This window comes from Mus musculus, chromosome 14 (assembly GCF_000001635.26).
Source record: "Mus musculus strain C57BL/6J chromosome 14, GRCm38.p6 C57BL/6J".
In the NCBI taxonomy this organism is placed as follows: Eukaryota; Metazoa; Chordata; class Mammalia; order Rodentia; family Muridae; genus Mus; species Mus musculus.
Genome location: NC_000080.6, coordinates 60,718,983 through 60,742,227, shown reverse-complemented (window position 1 = coordinate 60,742,227; position 23,245 = coordinate 60,718,983). Strand labels below are relative to the sequence as shown.

The window sequence follows — 23,245 nt, the reverse complement described above, 5'->3', positions numbered from 1 at the left end:
CCTGAATCTGGTATCTTTCTGAGTCTCTCAGGAAAGGGCAGCCAGGTGGGCAGGGGCAGCCATACATGTGTACGCGTGTGCTAGCAGTCATCAGCACCTACAAGCTTCCCCTCCCCCACTTTTCAGGGATGCAGGGCTGGAGGATGTGAGGTCTTGAGGAAGCTAGGCCTCAGCAGTCTGAGAATTACGGTACCGTCTCTTCCTTTAAATCGTAGCTTCCATGCCCCTTCTGTGGTCACAGGCCTTGCAGGTGCAGAACTGAAGGCTACTTATTACGTACATGGTCTATGACACATTCCCAGGGTATGTGTACGGGATGTTGACGGAGGAAGTCTTCAGGAAATAAGAGATATTCTGTATGCATAAGTTGGCTGTCTCAGGCACCAGGAAAAGCACTAAAGATAAAAGCCTTTGTGAACTGGGGGAGGCTTGTAGGGGAAACAGCAGCCTGAGTGAGGCCTGGTGGCCTGCCTGGGTTTACAGCTAAAAGGTTCTAATGATCGTGGGGGAGTAGAGACTAGACAGACCCTGGGTCTGGCTGGGACCCAGAGCTGCAGGAATCTTTGGATGTCGGCCAGCAGCGACCTGGCACTGCCCAGTACCACTGGCATTTCTCCTTATCACATTTCAGCTATGGCTGAGCCAGATTGAAAGAAAAGAAAAGCATTGGGGCCTCTGAGAGCAAAACCCTGAAAATGACACTTTTCCCTCAAAGAACCACTGAACAATGTTGGCCTAGTGAGGACCCTGCCACCTGATCTGCCCATTGCTGGGAAAAGCAGCCTTTTTTTTTAAAAAGACAGTAGTTATCTACAATCCATAATTTACATTAGTGAAATATAAAGAATTCACTGGGAAAGTGCCAGACCTCACGGGATGGGGTTGCAAAGTGACAAGGACAAATGACAAGTGACCTGAGCTGGTGCTGTAAATGCTTACAAGAACGAGGTGGGACATGGGACAGATTCAATACCACAGTGAGCTCTTGCTGAGTGGCTTCCATTAGCCCAGGTACACTGACTCAGCGCCCCACCGGCTAACTGGGGTGGGCGTGGCTAGGGGCAGAAGACTTGCAGCCTGAAGAAATGGCTGGCATAAAGACAGCTAGCATAAAGATGACATGAGGACCACACCAACCTTCCTGCATCGATCACGACACAGGTGCCAAGTGCAAGCTGCAAGACAGGCGTGAGTGTATGTCATTAATTCCCAGGTTGCTGTACTGGCTTCACTTTCTGGCTAAAGAAGCCTGGGCAAAGGCACCTGACCCCTTTCAAGTTCGCCCTGCCAACTGTAATAGGAACAGGTTTTCATGTTTCCTATACTCAAGGTTATTCTTCCTCCCTGGCGTTTCAAGGCCGACCTGAACTATACTTTCTCTTCCAAAGAGGATAAGAACCCAGCCAGTTCCCACCTATCTCTCAACACTTAAGCCTGGGCCCCCCTAACAGGTCCACTCAGCTACTCCTTGTTGTCCTTCCTGCCTCACCCCACCCAATACCTATGGTTTGTATGTACCTAGGCAGCTATTACATCACTCCTAATTCAAACTGCATCACTGCTCATCAGCCTCAGGGGAGAGCCAAAGCCCCGAGATCCTCTACACGCCACCTCACCCTGGTTCTGATGGTGTCCTGCTGCTCCTACATGACACCCTTCCTCAGACAAGACTCATGCTTCTCGACCATTCCATTTAAAAGCCACATCTTCAGAAAGAGGCAAGAGAATTGCAGTAAGTTCAAGGGCAATCACACATGGGCTATGTGTAGAGACCCTGTCTCAATCAATCAATCTAAATAACTAAATGCATTCTAAAAGGAAAGTGGGGGCTAGCAAGACGGCTCAGTGGTAAAGACGTCCACAGTCAGGCCTGAGGACTTGCATTCTATCCCCAGGTCTCACATGGCAGAAACAGAGAACCGATTCCCACTAGCTGTCCCCTGACCTCCAGATGAACATGCTTAAATAACAAATAAAATGATTTTTTTAAAAAAAACGTATATAAGTGCAGACTATTCTTTTACTGGGTGCTGTGAAGTGGGGACCTCAATAGAATATTCGTCTCCCTCCATTTCAGGGCAGCACTGGCCATCTCTGTAATGCCAATTACAGGTAACAAGACAGAAAATCTGTGTGCAATACAGGAAACACGGGCTGGTAACAGGCTGTTCTGGGAGTGGCAGTAACTGCTAGGCCCCTGTTCCTTGCAGGCTTTGCCTCTCCCAGCGAGGTCTAACGGCCTCCCAAGCCTGTCTCCATTCTTTGCCTTCTGTGACCTTAAAGCTATCTACGATTTTAAGTTCCCCCCAAACCTAAGGACTCCCAGTTCCCCGTCCCAGGGGTGAGAGATGGATGCTTTGTTCCTGCATGCTCAGCACCCCACGTAAACACCTGCTGCAGAGAACACACTCAGTGCTTTGCAAAGAGGACAGGAACTGCCAGCAGGGAAGCAAGATTCGAAGGAGTTACATAACCACGTAACACCATGCCAGGCCAGGCCAGGCCAGGATGGACACCAGGTCTCCTTAGCGCAAATCCCGGCACCCACCTCAGATTATGGCTAGAAAATCCCGCATCTCACTCCCCAGCCGTGCCCTATGCTGCGCTGCTTCCACAGAAATTCAGAATCCTGGTCTTGGGGTTTTACAAAAGCTCCACTCTGTCTCCCCTCCACTCTGTCTCCCCCCCCACTCTGTCTCCCCCCCTCCACTCTGTCTCCCCCCCCTCCACTCTGTCTCCCCCCCTCCACTCTGTCCCCCCCCTCCACTCTGTCTCCCCCCCCCCCCCCCCCCCGCAGTATCTAAGGCCTCCTTGGCTGACTTCATTCTGCTTCGGTGGTGCCAGACACTTGCAGTAAACGATTTTCATCTGAGCTGAACGCTGCTAATGGGGAAAGAGCAACTGAAAGCTCTGGTTTGTGCCTGATGGATACCAAAGCCTACTCCCGTCTCTGGGGTGGCGCGGGGATGGGGTGGGGTGGGGGTGGCGCGGGGGTGGGGTGGGGGTGGGGGGTGGGGGGGTGGTACCTCTTCCATGAGGCCCAGTCCTCTGCAGCCACTTCCTACCAGCTGCAAAAGACTCCAATTTCCTCTGCTATCCATGGGAGTTTAATAAAAGCAACTTGTTAACCTACAGTGATTTTGAGTAATAAAGAACTAATATAACTTCTCAAAATGTACTTCCACAAACCCAAGAGAAATAAGTATATATGTAAAAAGCGAATTGGTTGTTTTGAGACAGTCTCACTATGTAGCCCAGGCTCCCTCCTTCTATCTCACCCTTTCTCTCCAAAGCTGGGATTATGTGTATATATCTCCATAAACAGCCAAACGTGTAATTTTTTCTTTTTATTCTAATTTTTTAAAACCCCAGCGGAAGTCCTTTTTAAAGCACAGTTGAGTAGTATTAGGTTTGCTCCACAGCTGGGCTTGGACCTTCAGAACTCTTTTATCTTGCAAAACCGAAACCCTGAACAAACACTAACTTCCTTTCCTTCTTCTCTCCCCTGCCTACTCCTTGCCAACCACGTCTCTATTTCCTGTTTCTGTAAGCATTTCAGACGGTTGGTGTCCAGACCATGTAGTCTCAGCCTTGCTGTGACAAGTGTTTCACTGGGCACAGTATGCTCATGGTCCTTCCATGCTGCCCAAGTCAGAGTTCCCTCTGCCTTGAGGCTGCGTGTGCCGCCCTCTCTGTTCCCCCTTCCATGTGCTGAGCACACCAGGTGCTCCCACCTCTCAGCCATCTGCACGAGTGTGCTCACCACATCTTAGAAGCCCCGCTTTCGGTTCTTTGGGTTCTGAACTCGATCAGGATAGTGGTGATGTTGCTCGTTCTGTTGTAAGATTTTGGGAGTTTCCATATTGTTTTCAAGGTGGACACAGCATTTTATTACCCCACCGCCAACGCACAAGGGCCCAGCTACCTATAGGGTTTCTTTGGTTGACAATTCCAAGTATGGAAAAGACACCTTTTCTCTTTGTGACATTCTTTTTTGTTAATTAAAAACATAGTTACATCACTTCCCACGCCCTTTAATCCTTCCCAGGCCCCAACTTCCTCTCAAACGCATGGCCTTCTTTAATTATTATTACACACACACACACACACACACACACACACACACACACAAACACACGAATAAATATATAAATACAACCTGCTGAGTCTGTTTAGTGTTGTTCCTGTGCACTGACCACAGGGCTGTCAGCCTGGTATTGTATAATCATTTCAGAGCTCATCCCTGGGGAAGACTAATTCTCCCTCTCTCAGCAAAATAATCCTGTACACATGGAGAGGGGGCTGCTCAAAACCAAAGTCACTTTAAGATCCCAGACTCTAAGATCCCATCCACTACAAGAGCAGACGAATTATATTCCTAAGTACTTGCTAACTAAAAGCTTTAGCCAAAATCAGGAAGGACTCCCCTTATTTTCTCTTTTCAGTATTTTGAACAGGTGGGGATTGAACTCAGGGCCTTGAGTAAGCTAAGAGAGTCCCTACCCTTACCCTCTGTCAGATCTGTGTGCTGAGGTCAGCTAGAGACAATGCTGGAAGAACACTTTTCAAGAGCCCACCAGTTTCAGATACACAACACAGTGGGTTCAGCACGCTCCGGGTTGGACCACCATGGTAAGCCACCACCCTTTGGGCAACAGCTGCATGTTCAATTCCCCTGTTCCTTTCACAATGGCCTCTAGAAGTGAAACTCCAGCCAGCCAGCCAGGACCAGGACCGACCCCAGGAATGGGTGCAGAGGGCCGTGTGCTACCTATGGAGAATGGGCCAATGCCTAGGCTAGCAGGACGGTTAGGAACACTGAAATCAGCAGACCATCTTCTCTGAACTCAGACGTCACAGTTCTGAGGGAGCATCTGATTCTAAAGGTGAGTTTGACAACAAGAAATGACCTCACACTGCATCAGTACCGGAGCCATGCTTTGTACCCCCTTCCTGGCTATTCTCTGAAAAACAAGTGTCCTGTCCCCTCCCCCACCCTGCCCCACCCCCACCCCCCACGTCCGCTGCGGCTTTCTTCTCCAAACAAACCAGTCTCTTTCTGGCTGGCTTATTGTGGCAAAGTGACAGGGCTTAAAAGCACTGAACTGCAGAGTCCCAGAGAGGCCACCTTGGGAAAGCCATGATCTCTGAGCCTTTGCTTTCTCTTGTGTAACTGAGAAAAACACCCCTGACCCCCCACTGTCTGAGGCGGATGTGGAGCAAGGTGAGAAGAACCCAGCCTTTCAGCTAGTGTTCAGGGCTGGGCCAGGAGGTGGCACAGCTGGGAAGGGCTAGGCTGTCACCCACAGACTTGCTAATGCACAGTGCCCTTTCCCTGCCTGGCAGCTCCCTCCCTCCGGGTGGGGATTTCCCCAAGGCTTTGTTTGGGGGAAATTCCCTTGCTTAGAGCAGTCTGTTAAAAACATACATTTCAGAAACCTTCCTGCCGCTCACTATACTTCCTCCAGGCTGAGAAAAACTATTCCAGCTTCCCCTCCTCAAAAGCGGAAATGGCCTCACAGTCTGGCAGCTGTGGTTACAGATGATGGTGGGCCCAGCCCCTCAGCCCAGAGAGCCACCCTCAGGCCACCTCCTTCCCCACAGAGGGAACCAGCAATGCCCACACAGCTGCAGGCATGCCTTATCCACTCTTCTCCAGTGGTCCCCCAACACTCAAGGGCATGGCTCCCTGCCACATTGGAGAAGGCTTAGAAAAGTGAAAATCTCACCTTATTACCGGCCACTGAGCCAGGACTGAGCTGAGAGGTGTTTCCAAACGTCTCTCAGATGGCTTTGGAGTCAGACAGAATTGAGGCAGTGGGCCTTCAGGTTAACCTCACACAGCAGCACACCCACGGACCTGCTCTACAATGTGTGTCTATGGCCTGACGCTGCACACCACACACACACATACCACACCACACACACCACACCACAGGTTATACAGCAATGGAAGGCTCTGCTGCTGAGGACTGCTCCTGGTTCCTGTTCTGAAGGGAGACATTTTGCTCCCTCCCTCCTTCCCCAAGAGCTCAGCGTTCTGCATCATTCTTAAAGGCCAACTGTCTCTTGTTAGTAGATGGTTCCCTGATTTCCTAACTGTCTCTTATCTATGCTTCGATCCCCTACGATAACCACGTGCTAGAAGCACAGGCTTATCCTCTCTTTTTTTTTAATTTATTACGCATTTTCCTCAATTACATTGGCTTATCCTCTTTTAAAATACTGTCCACATGTACACAACTGGTTTATTTATCATTCTAAACCGTATTACTGCTATTCTATTTCGGTTAGTTATGTCCACGACTATGTCCCACAGACGTTAAGACAGGAACTCATTTGTGAGCCACTGTGTGCTGCAGACTGAACTAAATGAAGCACGAGACACCGTTCACAGTGGAATATAAACTGTAAAGTATCATGTCCTGCTGCCTTGAAATCCATTCTTCAAAAATAGTTCTCTTTGCATCTACAGACCAACAACAAGACTCAAACAGACCCTAGAAATAGTCACCCTTGTTGATTATCCTCTATAATGTCTAAGGTTCTTTAAAAAGAACAATTCTCCACCTGCAGCTCTCACGAGCACTCGACATGTGTCTGGCTGGAGGGAGAGGCATCACAATCGAGCCTAATCATTACAAACTTCTAGAAGTGGCTTCATTTTTCTACAGACGGCTCAGTAAGCCTTCAGTGTCATCAAAGCTACCAATGAGTATTCTCCCCTCAGTGTAGTCAGCTTGCCTGGAGTTCTGCCATGCTCACTAAGGATCACTGCGCTCATCTGTAAACTGACCAGACAGGAGGAGTTGGGATGGGAAGCCTAGGCAGCTGGCACCCCGGGGTGCCCATCCCTGGGCCAGCAGCCAGGAGGAATCTGGCTGCTCTCTGCCCTGTAGCAAGCAAGCTCCTAGCTTTACCTATGGCATGTCCTGGTCTCCTCAGTCAGCTGTTCCACCACTGTACTTTCCTGGTTTTGGTGGCGGCTGGCCACATCCATCCTTGCTGACTGACACTTGAGGGGTTACATCCCTCCTGCATTCCCTCTACTTCCTGACCAGGTCCTCCTGCCACCTTGCTGGCTGGAGGAATCTCTCAGGGACGCTGGGTTGCTCAGCTGTATCCTGCATGGTATTCAACACTAATAAGTGTCCTGAATTATCATCAGCTCCACTCTTTTATCCAGGAGAAGAAAGCAGCAACTACAGCCAGCCTTGCTGCAGGCTGGTGTCAACTAGCTGTGGTGGTGTCCCACGCCTCTAAGTCCAGCAGGCCTCAGGAGGGTTAGACAGGAGGATCCCGAGTTCAGGACCAGACTGACTGGACTAAGAGATCTCACCTTAAAGAAGGGGGGGGGGCTGGAGAGATGGCTCAGCGGGTAAGAGCACTGACTGCTTTTCCAAAGGTCCTGAGTTCAAATCCCAGCAAACACATGGTGGCTCACAACCACCCACAACATCCTATTCTGGTACATCTGAAGACAGCTACAGTGTACTTAATTATAATAATAAATCTTTGGGCCGGAGCGAGTTGGGCTGACCTGAGCAAGCAAAGGTCCTAAATTCAAATCCCAACAACCAGATGAAGGCTCACAACTATCTGTACAGATACAGTGTATGATCATATACATAAAATAAATAAATAAATAAAATCTTAAAAAAAGACAAAAAAACCCCTGAAAATTAAAACATGGGGGTCACATCTACTGCTCCTGAATGGCATAAGCATCCAGCAGCTGACCCTGGGGTTCATACCCCTCTCCTGCCCTCTCAGAATGCCCTGTGCAGGAACCTGCCAACAGGGGCTTCCGTTATTTTGGACAGTTATTATGACAAGGCATCATACCACTTGCCACGATTTTGCTTGTGCTTATACACAGTATGCCAAGACTCTGAAACAGTTCTTGGGAGCTCATGGCTCGAGTGGAGTCACAGGAGAAGGAAGTGAAGCAGGCTGGCTGGCGATCCGTCCCTCCACAGTGGCACGGCAGAGGCTAGGTGCCCATCCATTCATTCCCCCAAAGGGCAAACCTTCATGAAAAACTCTGGAGTACTACGCATGGGGTAGTATGGGGAGAGCACTCTTCTTAACAGGCAAGGCAAGGTGAAGGAGGCTGCGGGAAGATAGGACCACCATCCCTTAGTCTCCCCGTGCCTCCCTCCTGGATTTACTCTGCTGTGTCACGTCTGATAGCGCTGTGACTGAGCCCTTCACTCACACTAGTCTTGCTGGATAGTTTGCCAGAGACAGAAGCCATATCTATATCCCTGTCCTGTCTCAGCTAGCAAAGCTATCCAAACAAGGAAGAAAGCAGCAGCCGGCTGGGCCTTCCTTCAAGCTGTCAACTACAATTCCCATTCATCCCAGCACAAGGTTCTGGCATCTATTTAAGGCAAGACCAAAGATCTGTTTTTAGAGCATCTGCAGGAGGGGGGTAATTCTTCCTGTGAAGTTCCCCTCCCCCTCTTATTTCCTTAGGAGTGCATGGATTATAGTTTGTAACTTCCTAGAAGATCAGTTCTTGCACATTTAGAGTCTGGTCCAATTACCAATGAAAGAAATATCAGTAAAGTGAGATGAACGCAATGCACAAACTGAACTAGGCCAGATTACTTTCCAAACAGTAAGAATTTAAAACCAATTCTTCAGCTTTAGCCCTTCCCCCTCCCCCTAGAGCAGAAGGGAGCGCTTGTATACCCCTACTCACAGGCTCACAAGTTATCTCCTTTTTAGAGAAAGGGATTTCACCAAACATAAACAGCCCCTGTAACAATCACAGTAGCAAACACCCGATCCCAACACTCACAAGAGACGGTCCTCACCTGCTCCTTACACCATTTATTCTGACTGCCCTGTCATACCCAAGATCAATTTCTCTGATGGACCCTCTCATGGGAGAAGTGAAATTCCCCCTTTTCCTCCACACCACTCACACCAGATTTGGGGGGGGGGCAGAAGAGGAAGAAGAATGTAGAAAGAGAGTAGTCAGCAAGGCTGCCCACAGGAGAATCGCACACATACCCATGTGAAGGCTTTCCAGACTCCAAAATCTTGCTATTTCTCCTCTAGCTACCATCCTTCTGTTTAAACACACACAGCAGGTTGAGGGTGTGACCAAGGAAGCCGGGCTTCAGCTCATCCTGGAGGGTGGCCCGCGGTTCAGGCTAGCAGCTGTGGGAACTCTTGACTGCTGTGTGCTCTCCTGGCCAGAGCTGCCCAGAAACTAACAGCCTGCTGCCCGCCCGCCCGTGACTCAGGCTTCGTCTAGTCACTCCAGCGACATCACCACGCGCTGACTTTTGGGAGGAAATTCTAAACGAACACAAATCCACTGAGCGCGCCGGCAGCTCAGCCCTGGTGATGGAAAAGTGCCACTCCTCACTCCAGCCCCCGGGGCTGCTCTCGCCCTGCAGAGCACTTTCCCAAAGCTGTTGGTTTCAGAGAAGAAAGCACAGAGTTGCTGGGTTTGGAGATGGGGTTAGGATTTCACAGCATAGAATGCCAAAAATCTGAGTTATGATGCTACTATAGTGTTAACTAACTATAATTTATGGAGTCACTAAAGAAGGGACTTTTGTTTAAAAAAAATATATGTGTAAAAACTGCAAGCCGATGAAGACACACACATAACAAGTATGTGTATGCTTTGTGAAAGTAATACTTGTATCCACTACTAGGTAAAATATGGGCTTTGTTGTAAAAACAGTTCCCTTAAATATTGGTGTGAGTTACTTTTAATTCCGCCATGCTTTTCTGTATTTCCCAAATAAGCAATCAGCAGGCTACTCTTTTACATTTCCACACAGCTGTCAACAGTGTGCTTCCTTCATCTCTTCTAGACAGGAAGTCACTGTCTTTTAAACTTTATGAATAACGAGTTAATATGCACAAAACCACCGGTCCCGTGACCATCCTCAACATATGGGTTAAAAAGGGTTTTATAAAGGCAGCTGGTAAAATACAACGGCAATTGTGAGCTTGTGCTTCAAAACCGGAGGGAACCACTACACTGCTGCTGTCTTCACTAGACTAGAGCAAGTTTCCACCTGGCTTCTGCTTCCTCACATGCTAAGGAGGGGCGACTGGGCACTCAGGACCCTCCCCTGGTTGTCTGAAAGATTTGACCCAGTGTTGGCAGTACCTGGGCCATCTCCCTGGTCACTGATAAAGGTTAGCTGTCCTGGGCCACAGCAGCTTGTGAATACTGGGGACCCTAGAATCATCAAGTTCCCTGCAGAATCACAGCATCAAGCTAGATCAGGTGGTGCATGTCTATAAACCCTGCACTCCGGAGAACAGTGAGTCCAAAGCTAGCCTGCATCTGTGGTAGTGAGAGCTTACCTCAAAATAAATCAGTCCAACGGAACCAAAGCTTAGGGTACAGCTCAGTGCAAAGTGGGGTTAATCACCAGTAAAATACACACACACACACACACACACACACACACACACAAGGGAGGTGGACTGGAGGGGGGCAGAGTCATGGCTCACTTTAGTAGGCTGAGGCAGGAAGACCAGGGTCATCTTCAGACACATAGTGATTTAGACACCAGCCTGGACTGATAGAATCCCTGCCTCAAAAATAAGTAAATAGGGCTGGAGAGATGGCTCAGCAGTTAAGAGCACTGGCTGTTCTCCCAAAAGGACCTGAGTTCAATTTCCAGCACCACATGGCAACTCACAACTGTGTGCAATTCCAGTTCCAGGGGATCTTACACCCTCACACGGACATACATGCAGGCAAAACACCAATGTACACAAATAAATAAGAAATTGTTAAACTCAAACAAATATCAACCAAAAAAAAAAATCCCATATCACACAGGCCATTGCTCTGGTCACATGATACATTTCATCATACAATCAGGAGAGCAGGAGAGCCCTCACTTGGTGCTGGCAGCTTGGCACTGAAACTCCTGGCCTCCAGAACAACTGGAAATAAATTTCATTTAGTTAAAAACCAGACAAGGAAAAAAATAACCAGACAAGGGGCTTGAGACCTGGCTCAGTGGTCCAGAGAACTGGTTGCTTTCCCTGATAACCAGGTATAATTCCCAGCATCCACACGGTGTCTCACAACCATCTATAACTCCAGGATCAGGGATCTGATGTCCTCTTGGATATCATGGGCACATGTGGTTAACATACATGTATGCAGGCAAAATAGCCATACACATTAAAACAAAACAAAACAAAATAAACAACCTAAAATAAAGGCAAAGCAAGACCAAGTCAGTTTCAAATCTTTCCTTTAAAAGACGCCGTATGACTGGAAGGAGTGTGGCTCAGGGATGGTGAACTTGCTTTGCATGTGTGAGGCCTAGACCAAGCAATGAGAGATGCCGTCTCAAAAATAAAGTGAAGAGAATGAGGAAGAAATCCAGTGTTGGTTTCTGGCCTCCCCACATGCACACACACTTGCGCAGGTGTGTGCACACCTACACAGGCTGAGGGGAAGAAGCGATCACAGAACAAAGTGGTTTGACTTTAGGGCTTTTTAAAAACATGAGGATTACAGCCTACATTTGCCGGTGGATGACGGGGGTGGGGAACCCTCAAGCAGGGTGAAAATTAAAGTCTTGTCCTTCTGCGTTTCCAGAGGTCCTGAGTTCAGTTCTCAGAACCCATATGGTGGCTCACAACCATCTGTAATGGGACCGATGCCCTCTTCTGGTGTGTCTGAATGCAGCTACAATGTATTCACATACTATATCTATATCTATATCTATATCTATATCTATATCTATACCCATACCCATACCCATACCCATACCCATCTATCTATCTATCTATCTATCTATCTATCTATCTATCTATCTATCTATCTATCTATCTCTCACATACTGATAGCAAACACTAAAAGAAAGTCAGCCAGGCATGGTGGCACAGGTCTTGTTTGAAGGTTTGAAGGAGAAACATTCCCCAGAGATTCAGGCATTTCAAGGCTCGGGTCACTAGTTGGAGGTGCTTTTCAGGAAGGTTTAGTAGGTGCCATCCTTCTGATGGAATGTGTCACTGCGGGTGGGCTCTCAGAGTACAGAGTCTCACCTGTTTGTTTCCAGTTGGCTCTCTCTGCTTCGTGTTTGTGTTTGGAGACGTGGTACTTCAGCCTCCTACTCCTACTGACCTGCCCCGTGCTTGAGGCGATGTCTCTCCACAGTGACTGGACTCACCCCTCTGGCACCATAAGCCAAATAAATTCTTCCCACTAAGTTGCCTTGTGTTATTGAGTAACAGAAAATGAACTAATATAGAAAGTGGGACCAGAAAGAGGGCTGCTGATGTGAGGAAGAAGCTAGCCACGTTATTTTCTGGAAGATGTTGAACTAAAAAAGTGGTTGAATGCCGTGAGCCATGCTCAGCAGAAAGACAGCAGTGCTGAGAGCTACATGGATGATGGAGCCCAGTGCAAGATGCTTCAGAGGGGAAAGATACCATCAACTGGGCTAGAAGCTACTCATAGGACATTTGGCAAAGAATCTGGCTGACTTTTGCCTGTGACCTGAGAACTTCCCTGGGTTAAGTTAAAAAAGTAATGGACTATTTCTCTGGTGAAGGACATGTCAAGACTGTTTAATATCGAGTTTGTAGTAGAGTTACTTTTTAAAGAATGCTTATGAAGATCCACAATAAAAAAAAAATTACACAATCTACAGTTTGGAGAGACATTTCCAAAGCATAAGGCTGCAATCTTAGGTTAACAGCATGAACAAGAAGCCTAAGGCGCCTCAATGGGAAGAGGAAAAGGTGTCCTCAGGCAAGACCCCATCCAACTAAATTTCCAAACTGAAAGAGAGCCTAAGAGAGCCAAACTGAAAGATAGAAAATAGCTCTCTTCGAGACTAAAAGTGTAAAAAGTCGCTGCTAATGAGATTCAAGTGGGGCAGGGTCCATTCCAAGTGGCAGCCAAACTTGGCAGTGTTGTCCACATGGTGGTGGCTTTAGAGGCATGAAGGGTTTAAGAGTGAAGGCCATTCATTCTTCCTCCTCAGTTTCAGAGAGCCATGTAAGACAGGCCTCTGCGTGAAGGCTGAGAGGGTGGGAAGCTGTGAGAGGCTATTGTATGAAGCTGAGGAAATGAAGCCTGGTGTGCAGCGGAGACTCCAGATGTTGAAGATGCCAGAGTTGTGAGACATCTGCGGGGGAGAGCTACACACAGGGGGTGAAACCAGCCAGAATGAGAGAAAAAGGAAGAGAGAGGAAGAGGGAAGTATGAGGAGACGAGGAGACAGAGACTGTAGGTAGCTAGAGGGGTACAGACATCTAAAGCCTTTGACACCAGACATGGAGCTACAGAGTTTGGTATTTGTTTTGCTGGATTTCAGTCTTGCTATGGTCTATTCTTTGCCCTCGATGTCCCCATTCCTCCCTTTTGGAATGGTAATATATATTTTGTGGCATTCATTATATGTTGAAGTATGTAATTTCCTTTTTGATCTTAGTAGAGGGTGTATTTATGAGATGGCTTCAGTCTCAGAGGAGACTTTGGACTTTTAAAAAGCTCTGAGATTGTGAAAGACAGTGAGAGACCTTGAAGTTGGATTGAAAGCACATTGCATTATATGATTATAGGGGTGAGGGAGTGGAACATAGTGGTTAAAATAAGAAATGTCTCCCAGGGGCTCAGGCATTTAAATACCAGCCCAAATTCATTCAAAATAAATAAATGAAAGTAAAATTGTAAGCCAGCATCTGCCGGCTTAAAGTAGCTCTCACCTATCATTCCAGCACAAGAGAAATCTGAGGCAGGGGGACTGCCTCCAGTTACAGATGAAGGATACACTTGACTTCTTTATCTTCTTTTCAGTGTCTCTCCAGTTACTTAAAACCCTATGCCTATGTGATCTGGATTAAGTGCCAGCAAGCTCTACTCCAGACTTCTTCAGTGGAACAGCTGAGCTAGGCAGAAGTCCCTAAGCACACACACTCAGGCCTCCCGTTCCTTCTCTGTAAGATCAATCCAGTCATGGGGACCATGACTGTGTGTGTGTGTGTGTCCTTCCTAGGGTGTTTAATCTTCTCTGTTCTTTAAAAGTCACTTTCCGAAACTTGGAAATCAAACACACGGTCTTCTGAGATGGTTCTCCTTTTCGATTCGACTTTACAGTGACTGGAACAAACACTAGACATAAAACAGAGACTGTTTGAAGTGCTAGAAGATGGGAAGCTATGGATGAGTTTGCTGCAAAGGGTTAAATTCCGGGCTGGACACAGCAGCGCATGTTTATAACCCCAGCACTGGGGAGGCTGATGCAGGAGTGAGGGTTCAGGCCGGCCTGGGTTACATAAAAAAGCAAGACCCTGTACCTTATAAAAATAATAAAAAGTTAAAATCTTTATCATGTTTTTCTGAGACAGAGAGAGAACACTCTGTTCCTTTTTAAAACCCTTGATTATGGGCAACGATAAGCCACGAAATACCAGCTAGGAGTGGCTACTAGAGCCCACAGAATCTCAGCCTAGAGGCAGCAGGCTTCAGGCAGTTATGGCCTGTTCCTAATCCTCTCTTTGAAAGGAAGCAGCACAATTTCTGGATTCCTAGGACTCTGTGGAATCCACACTATCTCCCAACTGGGGACAGCATTCTACTATCCAGTCTTAGCAGCCAGCAAAGCACTAACAGCAAGGATGTGCCTGCAGATAAGCAATCGGATTCATCCTCTTTTACAAGTTAAGTACAGCCAATACCACACATAATCCCTTGGTATGCAGTATAAGGCCGGCAGGGAAAGGGATGATGGGCTAGGACACGTGACCTCTACACCTGACAAAGCTGGGGTCACCCGCAGCCTTAACCAACTGTCCTTACAGCCTAGTTACTGCCACCCTCTTCAGATGCTTAAGCAACTCAGATCAGATTTCCTATTTCCTCCCCCTCCCACACCCGACACACCCACCTGACTCTGTAGTCTGGGCTAGCTTTGAATTTGTGGCAGTTCTGTCATGGTGTTCTAATGTCTGGGATTATAGGTGTAAACCACCCTGTCTGGCTAGGACTGTCCAGGAAAATTTTTGAAAAAGCAGCATAAAGGGAGTGCAGGAGCAGGCTGTGCCAAGAGAGGCAGGCTGTAACTCCAGCAGGGTGGGTATGGAGGGGCACGCTGTAACCCTAGGGCTTAGGAGTTGGAGACAGGAGGGCAACTTCAGGGCCATCCTGGGGTCATACATAGTGAGACTGCCTCAAGACAGCAAATGAGGCTGGCAAGACGGCTGGCTCACTGGGTAAAGTCACCTACCACAGGGCCTGGCCTCCTGATTTGATCTCTGGAAGCCATATGAGACCCAGGATCCCACACATTCTGCCCTTACCTCCAGGTGTATGCTCACAACATACAAATACTTTAAAAAACAACAAAGAAAGAAATAAAAGCACGCACGCCTTGAATAATAATGATATTACAGATCAAGCCAAAAGGATTTCCCGGAGCCATGCTAGGCAACCATTTTTCAGCCCAGGCTGGTCTCAAACTCATAATCTCTGGCATACTAAGACAGTCAGTCATGCATCCCAATGCCTTGCCAACAGCTATGACTTGGAGGAGTCACAAAGGTGTTTCATACTTACCTGAATCTGCCCACACATGTGAGACCCACACCACAAGCACTGGACACAGCCTTTCTCTTTTGCCCTTCGTTCTAATAAAATGCCAAATGGAGTCTCGGGATAATAAAATTTTAGGTGATTCATGGCCAATTATGTGGTTACTCAGGTTTTGGGTCACAAGAATCAAAGGAAAAGATTCAGTGAAGATTTCCCCTAATAACCTGAGTATACGTATTTTAAATTAGCTCCAGCTATATCTGAGTGTCGTACCCAGAGCTCTAAGCCACTCTGTAGAGAGGGCAGCTTGTCCAGAATGGGCCACTGGCAGGTGTGGTCGAATAAGCTGCTGAAAGGCTCACTGCTCACGCCCCTGTGGGATGTTCCTAGGTCATCACCATAGTTACTCACACTGTGCCAGGCCAGGTTTCTGGCTCTGAGTCAGAGATTAAGTCAGTTCTCTTTACGGATGGTTTAAGACTCTGAGATAAGTAACTTGGCCCTGGCCAGGAGGACTCAGTGGAAGAGGGGGATCCTATGTTGGCTTTTTGAGACAACAGTCTGTTCACCAGAAAATCGTTCCAACAGAGGTTAGGTCAGAATGATGCTAGATCAGCCGTGCAAGTCTCCTCTCCTCCCCAACTGCATTGCTTCATTCTGCTAACTGTACCAAAGAAAAACAGAAACACGTGGCCTGTTTTCTAAAACAAAAAACAAAAACGAAAACTAATATATAAATCCATTACTTTCAAAATACTAGAAGCAGATTTTTGAACATACACACACCGCTAAGGCAACGGCGGGCAAATGATCATTGTGTTGCCCAACAACTTCAAGGGCTCACAAGACTCAAGGTGCTTGGGTTCCGAGACCTACGAGGTAGGCTCCTGCACCTCTGTCCTCCACCTGCATGCCGTGACACATGCACACAAAATAGAGAAAGAAATGTAATAAAAATATTTCCAAAGACTTGTACTAAATTTAACTTTGGGTTTTAGAAGGTCTTGCTAGGTAGCCCCAGCTGCCCTTCAACTCCTGATCCTCCTGCCTCAGCCTCCTGAGTGCCTGGATGCGGACCACCAGTGCTACAGAACTTTGCAGGAAGTGGGGGGGGGGGGGTGTAACACAGCAGGAAGAGTGCTTTGCCAAGCATGGCCAGGACGCAGTGTTTGGTCCCCAGTAACACACACGCAAACACACACACACACCCCTTTGCAAAGAAATATGCTTCTATACCCGCTCACATATCAATTTATTGAACTGAAAAATTAAATAAGGGCTGGAGAGATGGCTCAGCGGTTAAGAGCACTGACTGCTCTTCCAAAGGTCCTGAGTTCAAATCCCAGCGACCACATGGTGACTCACAACCATCTGTAATGAGATCTGATGCCCTTTTCTGGTGCATCTGAAGATAGCTACAGTGTACTTAGATATAATAATAAATAAATCTTTTTAAAAAAGATTAAAAAAATCAAATAAAAACATGACACAAGGAACAAGTTCCTCTGAGTAAATCCCATCATTTTAGGGGAAGACGGGGAGCTGCATTAATACCCAGAGTATATTATTTTCTAAATTCACACAATTCAGCAACAAAAAATATCACACGGACAAAATGAAAACTAGGCAAAAATCTCAAGTGGACATGTCTGCCAAATGGCCAATCAATATATAAACATCTTATGGAAATACAGACCAGGGAGATGATGTCTCAGGGTATCAGGAGATTACATCATAACTCTAAATCAAGGCATGCCTCTATTTGGTGGTGCTGAGGAGGGAAGCTAGGACCGTGGGCATCCCGGGTCAGCTCTCCTCGGGGACTCATACGTGCGCATGCTGTTACTTGCACCAAAACCATTTAGCAAGGGTGAACATCAGCACGTTCACATTAATGAGCTCTCAGATGCAGTCCCACGGGTTAGAAGTTTCTTTAATCATTGCAAATGGATTCTTGGCACTTATAGGGTATTTTCAGCTATAAGATGAGGAGACCATCACATGGGTTCAGCAAATCATATCAACTAGTGCGATGGCGACATCCTGACCCCTCCCTGGCTGCAGTGTCCTGCTCTCCTGCAGAACCCAAAGGTTCTTTTTACTCAGGTCACCAAGCTGCTCCAGACCCTGAGCCACATAAGTGCAGGTTTTTATTCTGGCCAGTTTGTCAGCATTTGACCTTTCCTTTTTCTTTTTTCTTTCTTCTTTCTTTTTTCTTTCTCCCTTCTTTTTTTTTTTTTCGGTTTTTTCAAGACAGGGTTTCTCTGTATAGCCCTGGCTGTCCTGGAACTCACTTTGTAGACGACCTTTTTCTTGAAATGCAGTTTCCCTGTGGTGTGTCAATGCCTGGGTTCCAGCCATCTTCCCGCCTCAGCCTTTTGAGTACCTGGAAACTACAGGCACTGGGAACGGGGGCTCAATCTCCTTTGCACCAAGGAGCTCCTCCAAGCTCCTAGAGATCTACTTATCCCAACTATTTGCTATCTTTGTGACTGTCTTTTCCTGCCCCCCTCCTTCACCCCCAAACCCAGTCCAGAAAATCCTTACCTTTAGCCCGGGTCCCTCTCTCCCTCCACAGCCTTGTGATCTGGGGCTTAATAAAGTCGGAGCTGAGGGCCCCAGTTCCGCCCACAGGGCTGGGAACCTGCTCCCTGTCACCCTGGCATCACTGTCATCATGGACTCCTCCCTTGCCAACAGCATCCAGGCAATTTGCTAGACTTCCCGCTCTTCACTCCCGGCAGTCCTACTTCCATCTTTCCTACTTTTGAGCTATAAGGCAACCTAGTAAGGGAACACTTTTCACTCCACAACCTTGCCCCAGGACAGCAGAGACGCAAATCTGACTGCCTCACTCCAGCTCCAACCCCAGAGCAGTTCCAGGCTGCCCAGTCCCTCCCTCCTCTGGTACCTGAATCTCAGGTTTACCCCGGCCTCTAAGCGCCTCCCCCTGACAAAGCCTCAGGGCTATTTAAACTCAGCTCTTCCCACCAGGAACAATTTGGGATACCTAACCTCCCACCTTCCAGGAGGAAGTCACAGACACTGACCCACACAGACTTGCATCATAAGTGGCTCAGCTGCGAACAGTCAAGGTGCAGCTGTTCACCTTCATCCACACCGGTGACAAAGGACAGAGCTCTTCCTGTGCACAAGCCTTCTTGCCCAATCCACACCATGATGGGTCAGTTATGACTTGAAGTTCTGGCGCCTTAGCACAGCAGTGAATCCAGAGACACTGGTGCGGCCACTCAAGTACAGACACCCGATTTTCTCCCTCTTCTTCTCATTTTTATAGTAGCTCTTGGAGACTCTTACACGCGGGTTTGATCACACTCCCTCTCCAACTCCTCCCAGATCCACCCCCTTTTCCTGACCCACCCATCTTCTTAAAACACTTAACCAAAACACTCTAATTTCTGCTCAGGACCATGGCATCCAATTACTCGTCACCCCCCCCCCCCCCACACACACACACACACTTTTGGTTTTGTTTTTTATCACATAGACACAAAACGAACTACCTATGACAAGGGATCTCATTTAGAGTAGGGACAGAGTTTAAAAATCTCTCTCTCTCTCTCTCTCTCTCTCTCTCTCTGCCTCTCTTTCACACACACACACACACACACACACACACACACACACACACACACTGTACATGACAAAGTACCAATGTGGACAAAGGTCAGAGGAAACTCTGGGTGTCACTTCCACCCTTACACCTGGTTTAGTGACAGGTTCTCTTGTTTTCCCTCCATGGAGGCCAGGACAACTGACCCATAAGCTTTCGGGGTCTCTCCTGTTCCATTTCCTATCTTCCCGTAGGAGCACTGGGGTCAGAGGTGTGTGTGTGTGTGTGTGTGTGTGACACCACTCCCCAAATGTTACAGTGATTCTAGGAATTTGAAATTCAGATCCTCGTATTTCCTCAGCAAGCACTTTACCCACTTAGCCATCTCCCCAGGCTCCCCCACCTCCAGAGTCTTATACTGTCCCTGGAATTAGCCTGAAACTCACTTTGTAGCCCAGGTCCATTTGAACCCATTACAATCTCCCTGCCTCAAGTGGTGATTACAGATATAATCTCCCAAGTGCTGAGATTACAGATATAAGCAATCATGCCTGCTTTTATTCATTCTGTTAATATTTGATTATTCTTTGATAATGTCATAGATGTATATGATGTATCTTCCCTATATGTACTTGGGGCAGGCCATACATTGCCTGATGTAGTCTCAGGCTCTGTAGCCAAGGATACCCTAGAATCCCTCATCTTCCTGGTTCTAGTTCCCAATTGCTAGGCTACAGGTGTGTATCACCATGCCTCATTATTTTTTTTTTAAAGAAGTTTCTTTAAAGCCACGGCACATTTAAAGTCTAACTTATGAACAAACAAAACAAAAGAGAAAGGAAGAAAATGGCATCCAAGTAAGACAGATGGAGAAACAAACAAAACTAAAGGCCTATCCCTGATCTCTATCCCAGGCCCCTTGAGTATGGCTTGGTGTTCCTCCCCAGCTACAGGAAGCAGAAGACCGTTACACCACAAAATAGAATAAACCAGTTCAACCCAGACAGTCTTAGAACAGCCAGGGCACTTGCAGAGACGACAACAGAAAGGCCTTCACAGACAGTCAGACAGCAGCTCCTAAAAGTTCCAAACCTACCAATTAATCATAGCAAACCAAAAACCAGTGCCAGGCACCAAGCTGTGCCAGGGCAGCATAGTGAGACCCCACCTCAAAAAACACAACAAACAACCCAAACACTGAGCTAATACAAAGGTGTTCTTACAACTGATACCAGCTCCTTGTTAGGGAGAAGAAAGTAAATATGTTCGTAAATCTTTGTGCTTCTGAGTTAGGTGTACATTTCACTATCAAATGAGGAAGTCTGGGAGTGTCCCTGTGTTTATTCGATTGAATTTTGAAACTATTGGCCCTTAAACTCTGGGAAGGACTCGGTACATTTTCTTACTTAGATACACCAGGCTTTAATCTGCGAAGTAAATGTTTAGCAGATGATGCAAACAAGGGAGGCGCTGGGCAGATGCTTGGCAGCTGTGTGGGGGTAGGGCCAGGTGGGCGGGGGGGCGGGGCCCAGGGAGAGGCAGGACAGGGAGGGAACAGGAGAACCCCCAAAGGGAAGCTAGTGTTTTCAGAGTGCCCACTAGTTGGGTGGCTCTAAGCCTACGCAGCCCTGCAGAGCACCCCACCCCAAGATTTCGGCTCCCGGCAGTTTGGGAGGAGCTCCAAGCCAGACTCTAGCTGCTGGCCAGAAGCCACGCCCAGGACCACTTTGACCCATCCACAGGGCCCACATAGAAAGATGGCACAGGACCTCCCAGCTACCTCTTCTGACCATCCTCTTGGCCCTGACAAATGCTCCTGGCAAGTTTTCCCACATAGGTTATTATAGTGGGGAAACCGCTGCGTCAACTGTACGAAAAGCAGCATGTTTTTTTAAAACGCTCCCCAAAGGCTGGAAAGTTGACTAGGTAGTTAGCCAGTGGAACCCCTGAGGGAATGCTAGTGTTTTCAGACCCCCCTAAGTGCCCCCATCGGGTGACTTTCATCCCTTGAGCTCCTACAGTGTACTGCTCTTGCCAAGGACCTGATATGATACTCAGCAACTATGTCCCAAGGCTCAGAACTGCTTGCCCACAACTCCAGTTCTAAGAGGCCACAATGCCTTTGGCCTCCTCGGGTACCTGCAATCACACGCACATGCCCATATGCATATGTGCACATACATACATATATGCACACATGTGCATACACACAGGTGCATACAGACATATACACATAAAATGAAAAGAAAATAAAGAAAAAAATAAATTTAAAAACAGTTCTTACACACTCTTCTTTTTTACTTTCTCTTTTTAAATCACTGAGCAATGTGAGTTACACAGTCATAATTCCCGCACTCAGAAGGGAGAAGCTGAAAGGTTGCCTTAAATCCCAGGCTGGCCTGAGTTCTAGGCTAGTTGGGCTCCAGAGATGCTGCCTCAAAAAAATCTAAACCAACCAACCAACCAACCAAAACAATAGAATAAAGAACTTTATGTTGAGAATGTAAATCTTTTTTTTTAAAGATTTATTTATTTCATGTATGTGGGTACACTGTCGCTGTCTTCATACACAGCAGAAGAGTCAGGTCTCATTACAGATAGTTATGAGCTACCATGTGGCTGGGATTGTGTGTGTGTGTGTGTGTGTGTGTGTGTGTGTGTGTGTGTGTGAAAACTTCAGAGCAGGTTTCCAAAGCTCCATCCTTCGCACCAGTCATTGGCTGTGCTGGTGTGCCTCACTGACAGTTGGCCAGCTCCCTCCACATCTGCCTTGGGCTGATTTCCAGCCCCCTGGGATGCCCAAATCCCTAAGACAGAAGTTATACAAATACACTTTCTCTCCCAGATTTTAATCATTCTTAGTACACTTGCAAGACCCAAAACCATGTAAACACGGTGTGAAATGACGTCACGCTGGGCTATGTGCAGGGTAACGAGGGCAAAGTTTATATTCAATCTACTGAGTTTCTGCAATTTTTCTTCCAAATATTTTTACCTGAGATTTGTTCTGCAAGTGTGGATCACACAGGTAAGGAAGGACAGCTGTGATCTTACCCACGTATCCTTTGTAGATAAAGTTGTTCTTTATCTGTATCAGGCCTTGGAAGCACTGGAGTTGAAAGGCTGGACATGGCTCAGTGGTACAGCCATGGGATAGGCAAGGCCCTGGTTTGGAACCTGGGCAGGGGTTGTGGCAGGGGACGAATGAAATTGCAGTTGCTTCTATTTGGATGGTGATGACAACATTGTTAGAAATTCGTGGTCTTCTGAAGAAGACTGACGGGTCCAGAGTGGTACACTAGGAATCTAGACAAAGTTGATTTGATGTTCTTTCTTAACTTGGAGTGATGGTAGACACACACACACACACACACACACACACACACACACACACACACACACAAATGTAATTAAGTAATGAGCAATTATTCAAGTATGTTAGAAGGATTTTATAAAACCATAAAAAGTCAATTCACAGTGGGTGTGTGGCTCACACCTGTAATTCCATCATTTGGGATGGGACGTTAAAGCAGGAGGATTGTTGTCAATCTGAGGCCAATCTGAGCTATATAGTTTGAGAAGGCCTGGGCTACACAGAGAGAGAGAGAGAGAGGCCTATCTCAACAGGTAAACACACTTGCCGTCAAGCCTGACAACCGAGTTCAATCCCTGGTAACCACACAGACAAGTGAGAAAATGGACAAAAGTTGTACTCGCCTCCAGGAGAGATGTTTTTCTCTAGTTGTTGTTATTGTAGCTAACCAAGCTCATCCCTGTCTTCTTGTTACTTCTTGTTATTACTAAGGAGTAGTGCCTTAACACACTGTACTGACTAACTGAAGCTTTACTGACTTACTTAATTAGAGTGATCTGAGGACAGAACCCACGTTTTAAGCAAGTGTCCCACTGAATTACACTAAGGCACTTTTTAAAACCATAACATGGCTGAGCTGATGGTCCAGCGGTTAAAAGCTCGGAATGCTCTTTCAGAAGATGGGAGTCAGATTCTCAGCACTCACACCAGTAGCTCACAAATGCCTGTAACTCAGGAAAATTCCCTGACCTCCTCAGGCACAGCACTCACATGTAACCCTCTCCCACATATACACATAATTAAGAAGAAGAGATTTT

General features: G+C 47.2%; 1 protein-coding gene across 11 annotated transcripts in view; it reads right to left on the bottom strand.

Annotated features, from left to right (window-relative positions):
* The window catches only part of Spata13 (spermatogenesis associated 13), a 279,389-nt gene that overhangs the window by 22,329 nt on the left and 233,815 nt on the right, over positions 1-23,245 (bottom strand). Inside the window, exon 1 of one of the 11 annotated variants that reach the window (XM_017315975.2) lies at positions 18,591-18,897. The exons of 9 other annotated variants lie outside the window; for them this stretch is intronic. In XM_017315975.2, the coding sequence (XP_017171464.1) occupies positions 18,591-18,609 (19 nt within the window). In that variant the 5' untranslated portion in view covers positions 18,610-18,897. Of the gene's footprint in view, positions 1-9,021; positions 9,325-18,590; positions 18,898-23,245 lie in introns of those variants that run through there. One more of the 11 variants, NM_001310594.1, reaches the window with a different exon arrangement.